This window comes from Geospiza fortis, unplaced genomic scaffold, assembly GCF_000277835.1.
Source record: "Geospiza fortis unplaced genomic scaffold, GeoFor_1.0 scaffold393, whole genome shotgun sequence".
Classification (NCBI taxonomy): domain Eukaryota; kingdom Metazoa; phylum Chordata; class Aves; order Passeriformes; family Thraupidae; genus Geospiza; species Geospiza fortis.
In genome coordinates, this window is record NW_005054738.1 from 30,693 (window position 1) to 41,763 (window position 11,071).

Below are 11,071 nucleotides of genomic sequence, written 5' to 3' on the forward strand. Positions count from 1 at the left end.
TATATAATTTTATTTTATATTTTATTTTATTTTATTTTATTCTATTCTATTTTATTCTATTTTATTATTTTATTTTTCCTATTCCTTTCCATCCTGGAAGGGTTTTGGGAAGCTGGAATTTCTGGGCTGGGATGTGGTTTTTAATTGCCTTGGGTGCAGCTGTGTGCACTCCTAGAAATTACTACAAAGAATAATGAGAATCAAGTGGCTTTTCACTTTTCTTTCTCATTTTTTTGTCTTTCATGACTTGAAAATATTCCAATCACCTCGCAGGGATATTGGGAGGGGGATGGCACCAAAAATCTGGATAAAAACTCATAAATCTGGATAAAAACTCATAAATCTGGATAAAAACTCATAAATCTGGATAAAAACTCATAAATCTGGATAAACTCATTTTCCTGGGGGGAACAAACACCCCAAGTGCAGCTCAGAGCCAGCCCTGGAGCGGTTCCTCTCATGTCCCAACAGGTTCTGCTCTTTCGTTTGGGATTTCCCCTAAAAGTGCCAAGATTCTCCTAAAATAACATTTTTTCTAATTTTTTTGGGGTTATTCCTGATGGGGAATTCTTCCCACCGTGATTTCAGCTGCTTTGGTCCAAGCCTTGAGCAAATGCTGAGATCACGGAGTGATTTTGTGCTTTTTCTGTGGTTTTGTTTTGATGGGGAGATCTTGAAAGAGTTTCGTGTTAGGAGTGAGGGGTGGATGGGATTTTTGGGATTTCACTCTTCAGGTTGTTGTTTATTTTTCCCTTATGAAAAGCTCAGCACTCTGTGTGCACCTCAGACTCAGGGTACAGAGAAGGCACCAAAAGTCACCAGACCCACATTCGAGGTCTTTTAAAGCTGTTCTGTCCAATTTCTGCCTTCCTACCAATTTTATTTCTACCTCCCTAGCAATAACTCATTATTTGTCTGTCCAACATCTGCTTCTGGTTCTTTCTAATGAATCCCCCTGTGCCCCCAGCACTGCAGGAAATGGAGCAGATGAAGAACAAGGAGATCAGACAGCGCCCAGAATCCTCCAGCTTGACTCCTACCCACCTCCATTCTAAAAACCCAAAACTTTTCCCTCCATCCTAAACTCTTTCTTCCACACCAAACCTTTTACATACTAAACATTTTTTTTTCCCACACTAAACTTTTTTTCCCACACTAAACTTCTTTTTCCATACTAAACTTTTTTCCTCCATCCTAAACTTTTTCCTCCACACTGGACTTTTTTTCCACACTAAACCTTTTCCTCCACACTAAACTTTTTCTTTCATCCTCAACTTTTTTCCCCATCCTAAATGTTTTTTCCCCATCCTAAACATTTGCTTCCATACTAAACTTTTGTTCCACATTAAACTTTCTTTTCCACACTAAACCTTTTCCTCCACACTAAACTTTTTCTCCCATCCTAAACTTTTTCTTCCATATTTAAGTTTTTTCTCCATACTAAACTTCTTCTTCCCTACTAAACTTTTTTCCCACATTAAACGTTTTCTTCCATACTGAAATTTTTCTTCCATACTAAACTTTTGTTCCACATTAAACTTTCTTTTCCACACTAAACTTTTTCCTCCACACTAAAACTTTTCTTCCATACGAAACTTTTTTCTTCCATTCTAAAAACTTTTTCCATACTAAAAACGATTTCCTCCACACTAAAGTTTTTCCTCCACACTAAAGTTTTTCTTCCATACTCAACTTTTTCTACATTAAGCTTTTTCTTCCACACTAAACTTTTCTTTCCACACTAAACTTTTTCCTCCATACTGAATTTTTCCTCCACACTAAACTTTTTCCATACTGAAGTTTTTTTTCCATACTAAACTTTTTTTCATACTAAACTTTTCCCTCCATATTGAATTTTTCCTCCATACTAAACGTTTTTCCACATTAAACTTTCTTTTCCACACTAAACTTTTTCCTCCATACTGAATTTTTCCTCCACACTAAACTTTTTCCATACTGAAGTTTTTTTTCCATACTAAACTTTTTTTCATACTAAACTTTTCCCTCCATATTGAATTTTTCCTCCATACTAAACGTTTTTCCACATTAAACTTTCTTTTCCTCCATCCTAAACTTTTTCCACCACACTAAACCTTTTCTTCCATACTCAACTTTTTCTTCCACATTAAACTTTTTCCTCCATCCTAAACTTCTTTTTCTTCCATCCCAAACTTTTTCTTCCATCCTAAACTTTTTCCCCCCACATTAAACTTTTCTTTCCATCCCAAACTTTTTCTTCCACACTAAACTTTTTTTCCACATTAAACTTTCTTTTCCACACTAAACTTTTTCTAGCACACTAAACCTTTTCTTCCATTCTAAAAACTTTTTCCATGCTAAAAACTTTTTCCTCCACACTAAAGTTTTTCCTCCACACTAAAGTTTTTCTTCCATACTCAACTTTTTCTACATTAAACTTTTTTTTCCACATTAAACTTTCCTTCCATCCCAGACTTTTTCTTCCATACTGAACTTTTTCTTTCATATTCACCATTTTGTCCACATTAAATTTTCTTTTCCTCCACACTAAACTTTTCTTTCCATCCTAAACTTTTTCTTGCATCCTAAATTTTTCCTCCACACTAAACTTTTTCCTCCATCCTAAAGGTTTTTTTCCATGTTAAACTTTCTCCTCCATACTAAACTTCTTTTTCTTCCATGTTAAACTTTCTCCTCCATACTACACTTTTTCCATACTAAACTTTTTCCACATTAAACTTTCTTTTCCTCCATTCTAAACTTTTTCCTCCACACTAAACTTTTCCCATACTGAACTTCCTTCCACACTAAACTTTTTCTTGCCTGCTAAGCTTTTTTTTCCACACTAAACTTTTTCCTCCACACTAAACTTTTCCTTCTACATTAAACTTTTTTCCTCCATACTAAACTTTTTTTTCCCATACTAAATTTTTTTTCCATGCTAAACTTTTTCCATACCAAACCCCCAAGTTCCTCACCCTGTGCTAAGCTCCACCACAACCCATTTCACACACTCGTAATTCCCGTTCATCCCAAAGCCTGGGCAGCTTTCCCCGTGGATGGAGGTTAAAAGCAGAGTTCTCCTGGGGGTCAGGGCAGGCAGAGGGATGTCCCCTGGGTTCCAGCACAGCACAATGTGAATTTTGGGGTTAATTCCAGCCCTTTGTGTCCCTGCAGCATCGCAGGCCCTGGGCCGCCGCTACCCCTGCCTGAAGATCCGGCCCCTGCTCCACGCCAGCAAACAGGCCAAGGTCAAGGCTCTGCAGAGACCGAGTGAGGCACAGCTCCCTGAACCCCCCACTGCCCCTGGAATCCCCTAAATCCACCCTCAGTTCCCCTGGAATCCCCTGAACCCACCCAGTTCCCCCTGAATCCCCTGAACCCACCCCACTGCTCCTGGAATCCCCTGAACCCACCCAGTTCCCCCTGAATCCCCTGAACCCACCCCACTGCTCCTGGAATCCCCTGAACCCACCCAGTTCCCCCTGAATCCCCTGAACCCACCCCACTGCTCCTGGAATCCCCTGAACCCACCCAGTTCCCCCTGAATCCCCTGAACCCACCCCACTGCTCCTGGAATCCCCTGAACCCACCCAGTTCCCCCTGAATCCCCTGAACCCACCCCACTGCTCCTGGAATCCCCTGAACCCACCCAGTTCCCCCTGAATCCCCTGAACCCACCCCACTGCTCCTGGAATCCCCTGAACCCACCCAGTTCCCCCTGAATCCCCTGAACCCACCCCACTGCTCCTGGAATCCCCTGAACCCACCCAGTTCCCCCTGAATCCCCTGAACCCACCCCACTGCTCCTGGAATCCCCTGAACCCACCCAGTTCCCCCTGAATCCCCTGAACCCACCCCACTGCTCCTGGAATCCCCTGAACCCACCCCCAATTCCCACGCATTTCTGTAAATCCACCTCAATTCCCCTGCATTTCCCTAAACCCACCCCAAGTTCCCTGGAATTCCCCAAATCCACCCCACTTCTGCATTTCCCTAAACCCAAATCACTTCTCCACCCACACCCCTTGTCCTTTATTTCCCTAAACCCACCCCACTTCTGGAATTCCCTAAATCCACCCCATCTCCTAAATTTCCCTAAACCCACCCCTCTTCTCCTGGACTTCCCCTAAATCCACCCCAATTTTCCTGGATTTCCCTAAATCCACCCCATTTCCCCTGGAATTCCCTAAACCCACCCCACTTCTGGATTTCCCTAAACTCACCCCACTTCTCCACCCACCCCCCTTCTCCTGGAATTCCCAAATCCACCCCCACTTCTCCTGCATTTCCCTAAATCCACCCCCCTTCTAAATTTCCCTAAACCCACCCCATTTCTGGATTTCCCCAAATCCATCCCCATTTCTCCTAAATTTCCCACTCCTCCCTGGTCCACATGACAAATTCATGAGAAAATTCACACTCAGGACCAATTATTTTTCTTCCCGATTGGGTTTTTTATGGATTTTTTTTGGCACTGAGCCGTGGTTTGGAATTTTGCTGGGATTCAGATTTAATTTAATTTTTTTTTTGGGTGTAATTTGCTGCGATTTTGGGCAGCTGGAAGGGAAGGGTTGAGCTGGAATTGGGATTTTTTGGCATCAAATTCCCCAGGAATTTTCTCTTCCCTCTCCCCCTGGCAATCCAAAGCAGACAAACCCAATCTGGTGGTTGGCACAATTTTATTCAGGAAGGAGGAATGGTGAAGCTGAGCCATGAACATCAGTTGATTGATTACCATTGATTGATTGATTAATTATTGATTGGTTGGTTGGTTGGTTGGTTGGTTGGTTGATTTCATTGCCTTTCAATCAGATTGATCAGGTCCAGTTGGCACAGGAAAGCAAAGCCATGAAGCTCAGCAGCAGCAGAGACTCTGAACCAACAATCCCTGGGTTTTTCCAGCTCACTGCAGTCAGAATAAATCCCAATTTTGGTGCTTTAAAGGGACACTGTCACAGGGACAAATTCCTGAGGTTCAGCACTGCTGGATTGAAAGGAAACATCCAAAAATTTGGTTTATTTGCATCTCCCCTTCATCTGTTTTTTTCATTTATTCGCTCTTCTGAATCAGGTTAAACTAAAATATAGTTATTTAAAATTTATCATTTAATTAATTATTTAATCAATTAATGACTAGTTAAATATTATAATTAAACATAAATTCTGTTGGTATCCAGTTTCAATTGATTATTTGCCAAACACAAATTTGGATTTTAATTAGCTGACAGTGTCTCTTTTAAAAATTTTTTTAAATTTTTTTTTTCTCTTAATGAAACTTCTGGAAAAACAAACAGATCCCCCCCCTTGCTGTGTAGATAACAACTTCAATTTGATAAAGGATTCATTAATTAATCCCCAAATCCAAATTTTGGTGGACTTGGTGAAGTTTTGGTGGATTTCATTGCAGATGGAATTACAGCAATCCAAAAGATGGAGGGCACTGACCAAGGGGCTTCCCAAATTATCTGAAATATTTAGATATCATTTTAAATGCAGATTTTTAAAATTTTCCTTGCTGTTTTCCAAGGATTTGGGCAGCTGGTTTTGAGGAGTTTCAATTGGATAAATTGCCTGGGTTTTTCCACGCATGGAGAGGGATGGGATGTTGGCAATTTTGCCAATTCACAGGGATGGGATGTTGGAAATTTTGCCAATTCACAAGGATGGGATGTTGTGAATTTTGCCAGGAATAATTCCTGGAAGAGGATGGGGAACAACTTTCCACACAGCAGAAGAGCCCTGAACCTTTTATGGCGACCAAACAATCCCATTGGAAAACGTGGAATTCCACCATCCTGAAAAAAAAAACCCCAATTTATTCACCGAGATAGAAGGACTGGATGTCCATAAATGAATAAAACAGCAGGGAAAAAAAAGCTGATTTTTGGGGGATTTAAGCACGAATTTCTCCCTGGCCATGCCCCAGGTGGGTAAATTGATTTTTTGTTTTTCTATTTTTCCCTAGAGCTGCTTCATGTGGGGAAGGAGAGGCCGCAGACGGACACAGCCGTGGCCAGGAGGCTCCTGTCCCACGCCCTGGGCTGGAGGCAGCGGCACCAGGAGCCCACGGGGAGCGAGGATTTCCAACCAGAACCCTCGGAGCAGGAGGAATGACCCCAAAAAAACCCAACCCCGAGGCTGTAGAGATGAGCATGGCTGTGCTATTAAATGCATGCAGAGCAGGCAGTGCCACGGGGCTGTTCCTTCAGGGAGTGGGAGTTCTCGTGGGGTTTCTTTGGAGCCCTGGAAAGTGCTGGAATTCTGTGCTGGGGCTTCCAGAGCGTCTGGGGCAGCTGCAGGAACGAGGTGGTTTCTTTGTTCCTTATTCCTGCTCCGTTTTCCAACAAAAAATAGGCATTGAGAGTAAGAAAATTGGGGTTTTTTTTGGGGGCCAAAATTCAACTCTAAGCAAGGGCAGGAGTTGAAAAGTCTGTTCCGAGTTTGTTGTGATGTTGCTGTTCAGGTATCCCAGAAAACTGACAGGCAGTGAATCCAAGTTTTAGGGAATTTTTTCCTTCTTTACGGAGTTTCAAGAGCCTGAAGCTTCCCTGTTGGTGAGGAAAGTTGGGATCTGCTCATTAGGGAAAAAACCTCCGGAATTTGCCTGTGCTGGTGTGCCCAGAGCTGGGTTTAAAATGAGCTTCCACCCCCACCCCAGGCTCTGCTCCTGCTCCAGTCTGGAATTCTGAGGAAAAACTGGAATTTTCCCATTGCCAGGAAGTTAAAACCCTCTGGAGCACTGGAGAAATGACAAATACCCGAAATATTTCTGCATTTTTAAGCCTCACAACCTCCCTGTGAGGTGGGGATTTGGGGGAAGTTTGGAATTCCCTGTGGAATCAGCTGGAATTCCAGGTAACTTTGATTGTAGGAGAGGGGGGAAAACCCCCAAACTTCCATGAATTGTGAGGAGAAAATACACCAAGGGCTTCTGAAGTGATATTTTTTTTTTTTTCCCAGGGAAAAGATTTTTATTGGAGCTCTGTGGGCAAAGTGTGTCCTCAGACAAACAGAGGAATTCCCACAGGAGCAGATCCCTGGGGATGAGAGGCAGAAATTCCCTCTGCAAGGTGCACAGGGATGATTCATCCTTTAAAAAAAGATGGAATATCCAGTCAGGAGGTGGTTCTTGCATGGGCACAGCACCTGGTGGGTGCGGAGGGGCCCTGTGGGATGGGAATTCCCAGCCCAGGGGCCTCAGCCCGGGAATCTGCTGAGTTCTGGGTCACTTCAGGGAGCTGTGATTCCCTGGGAGATTCCATGAGATTCCCTGTGAAATTCCCTGTGAAATTACACATGAAATTCCTTGTGAAATTGAAATTCCATTTGAAATTCCCTGTGAAATTCCATATGAAATTCCCTGTGAAATTGAAATTCCATATGAGATTCCATATGAAATTCCCTGTGAAATTGAAATTCCATGTGAAATTCCATATGAGATTCCATATGAAATTCCCTGTGAAATTGAAATTCCATATGAAATTCCATGTGAAATTGAAATTCCCTGTGAAATTCCATATGAAATTCCCTGTGAAACTGAAATTCCATTTGAAATTCCCTGTGAAATTACATATTAAATTCCCTCTGAAATTGAAATTCCCTGTGAAATTCCCTGTGAAATTCCCTGTGAAATTCCATATGAAATTCCCTGTGAAATTGAAATTCCATTTGAAATTCCCTGTGAAATTCCAGGTTCTGCGTTGGCTCCCCTCCGGAGCGTGGCCGTTGTTGGATCCGAATGTTTCACTGCAGTATTAAATTCAGCTTTTCACTGTTCTGCTCACAAAAAGCTGCTCCTTTTTTCCTGGTTTTTGTTGTTTTTTTAAAATTTTTCCTTTCCTTCTGTTTCCTTGCCAAACTGGAGTCAGTGCTGAGGAGGAGTGCAGGAAGCAGCAGCACAAACAGGCGCTGGGAGTGGGAAAGAGCTGGAAATTCCCAAAGAACGCCTTGGAAGTGAAGGATGGAGGCACTTTTGGGTGGCTGGCACCCAGCCTGAGGCGAGGAGTGCTGCAGAATGTGGGAGGAATCTTTGGAATGGTGAAGAGCTGAGGAGAGCTGGAATTGCAGGAGGCACCGAGGGGTGGCCCGAGCACCTAAACTGGGCAGGGAGAGGCTTCTCCAGGAGCGATTGAGCTGGAATTCCGAGTTTGGTGGAGGCTCCATGTCCTGGGGCAGTGGTTGGGAAGGGCCGGAGCAGGAGTCCTGGCTGCCTTAACTGAGTGGGAATTCTACCGGGCAGCCACGTTGTTATTTGTGAGTCCCCTGAAGTGGTCGAACTTCTGCTCCGTCTCCTCGCTGAAGGAACCACCTGGAGAGGCCACGGGGAGAGCAGGGGTCAGCAGGAGAGGGGAAAACGCCTGGGAACACGGGGAAAACCCTTGGGAACACTGGGAAAGCCCTTGGGAACACTGGGAAAACGCCTGGGAACACGGGGAAAACCCTTGGGAACACTTGGAGAGCATGGGAATAACCCTTGGGAACACTGGGAGAGGGAAAAACACCTGGGAATACTGGGGAGATCATGGGAAAAACCCTTGGGGTCACCAGGAGAGCACGGGGAAAACCTTTGGGAATACTGGGAGAGGATGGGAAAAACACTTGGGAACAGTGGAAGAGCACGGGGAAAACACTTGGGATCACCATGAGAACATAGGAAAAACCCTTGGGAACACTGGGAGAGGGAAAAACCCTTAGGAATTCCTGGAGCGCATGGGGAAAACCCTTGGGAACACTGGGAGAGCACAGGGGGAGCAGAGAGCACCAGGGTGAGCAGGAGCAGGGAAAAACACTCGGGAACATGGATAAAACCCTTGGGAACACTGGGAGAGCACGGGGAAAACCCTTGGGAGCGCCAGGAGAACATAGGATGAGCAGGAAAAAACAGGAGCAGTAAGAGAGCAGAGGATAAACCCTTGGGAACACTGGGAGAGCATGGGAAAAACATTTAGAAATACCAGGAGAGAATGGGGAAAACCCTTGGGAACACTGGGACAGGAGAGGGAAAACCGTTGGGAAAACCCTTGGGAACACTGGGAGAGGATGGGAAAAACACTTGGGAACATGGATAAAATCCTTGGGAGCACTGGGAGAGGGAGAAACACTCAGGATCACTGGGAGAGCACGGGGAAAATCCTTGGCATCACCAGGAGATCATGGGAAAAACATTTGGGAATACTGGGAGAGGATGGGAAAAACACTTGGGATCACCAGGAGAACATAGCAAAAAACCCTTGGGAACACTAGGAGAGGGAAAAGCCCTTGGGAATACTGGGAGAGCATGGGAAAACCACTTGGGAACATAGGGAAAATCATTGGGAACTCTGGGAGAGGGAAAAACCCTTGGGAATACTGGGAGAGCATGAGGAAAACACTCGGGATCACCAGGAGAGGGAAGAATCCTCGGGAACACAAGGAGAGCATGGAAAAAACCTTTGGGAACGCCAGGAGAGCGTGGGGAAAACACTCGGGATGACTGGGAGAGGGAAACACCCTTGGAAACATGGGGAGAGCATGGGGAAAATCCTTGGAAATGGGGAGAGCACAGGGAAAAGCACTTGGGAACACTGGGGGAGCATGGGGAAAACCCCTGGGAACACCAGGAGAGGAAAAAACCCTTGGGATCACTGGGAGAGCACAGGAGAAACACTTGGGAGCACCAGTAGAGCATGGGGGAAAAACCCTTGGGATCACCAAGAGAGGGAAAAGCACTTGGGAACACGGGAGAGCACGGGGAAGACATTTGGGATCGGGAAAGCACAGGGCGAGAAGGGAAAAAAATACTTGGGAACACCGTGAGAAGGAAAAGTACTTGGGAACACTGGGAAAGCACAGGAAAAACCCTTGGGAACAGCAGGAGAAGGAAAAAACTCTTTGGAACACGGGGAGAGCATGGGGAAAAACCCTGGGGATCACTGGGAGAGGGGAAAACCCTTGGGAACACCAAGAGAACAAGGGAACACCAGGAGAGGGAAAAACCCTTGGAAAATGGGGAGAGCATGGGAAAAGCCCTTGGGAACACCAGGAGAGCATGGGGAGAGCAGGGAAAAGTGCTCGGGAACACTGGGAGAGGGAAAAACCTTTGGGAGGAGCAGGAAAGAACAGGCTGAACAGGGAAAATCCTTGGGAGCACAGGGAGAGGGGAAAGCACTTGGGAACACCAAGAGAACATGGGAACGCTAGGAGAGGGAAAAACCCTTGGAAAATGGGGAGAGCATGGGAAAAGCCCTTGGGAACACCAGGAGAGCACGGGAAAAACACCTGGGAACATTGGGAAAGTGCAGGGGGAGCAGGGAAAAGCGCTTGGGAACACCGGGAGAGGAAAAAACCCTTGGGAGGACCAGGAGAGCACAGGGGGAGCAGGGAAAAGCGCTTGGGAACACTGGGATTGGGTGGAACCAGCGCCCTGGAAATGAAGGGCTTAAAGGTTTGGGGTTAATTAAATGAAGTGTTAATTAAATCTCGCCCTAACTGGCACACCAAGAGGGCTGGATGGGGATTTGCAAGACTGAATTACCCAAATTTCACTGGTTTGGTGCTTAAAAAATAAAGTGAGGCCCAACAAGGCCTGTGAGGGTGTGAGGGCTCTGCTCTGAACCAGAACTGAACCCTAATTTCTCTCTAATGAGGACAAAGTGAAAGTTGAAACCTTTATTTTTAACCAGAAATATCTCCCAGCTCAGCTGCAGAGCCCAAGCAGCAGCTGGAATGGGCTTCACTTTCCTGAACTAGGTCACAGTCTGAAATGTGACACGCAAGGCCAGAATTTTCTGCTAAAATCCCAACAAAATAATGAGAAAAATCTGGATTTTTTTTTCCAGGAAAAACATTCCTTGAAAAAGGCAATTTTCAAAGCTGGTTTTATTTGGAGCTGGGCAGGGAATTGTATTAATTCATTTTTTGTGGTGAAAGCAGTCCTAAAAAGCTCCCAAGTTAATTCCATTTTCCATGGTTTAGATACTGGAATAAGCCAAACTTAAATTAGTTTGGCTTTGATATTTCCACGACCAAAACAGAAAAATACCAAATGATAATATTTAAAATTTTTCCAAGAACACAGAGATTTCCCTGACATTCCAGGGACATTTCAAAT

General features: G+C 44.7%; 2 protein-coding genes across 2 annotated transcripts in view; one reads left to right on the forward strand and one right to left on the reverse strand.

Moving 5' to 3' along the window:
* Positions 1-7,074, forward strand: part of R3HCC1 (R3H domain and coiled-coil containing 1) — a 13,622-nt gene extending 6,548 nt beyond the window's left edge. Inside the window, 2 exon segments of the mRNA XM_031065333.1 lie at positions 3,157-3,252; positions 5,948-7,074. Of these exon segments, the coding sequence (XP_030921193.1) occupies positions 3,157-3,252; positions 5,948-6,096 (245 nt within the window). The 3' untranslated portion in view covers positions 6,097-7,074.
* Positions 7,075-7,807: 733 nt separating this feature from the next.
* LOXL2 (lysyl oxidase like 2) overlaps positions 7,808-11,071 on the reverse strand; it is a 79,233-nt gene continuing 75,969 nt past the window's right edge. Inside the window, exon 15 of the mRNA XM_031065332.1 lies at positions 7,808-8,290. Within this exon, the coding sequence (XP_030921192.1) occupies positions 8,211-8,290 (80 nt within the window). The 3' untranslated portion in view covers positions 7,808-8,210. The remainder of the gene's footprint in view (positions 8,291-11,071) is intronic.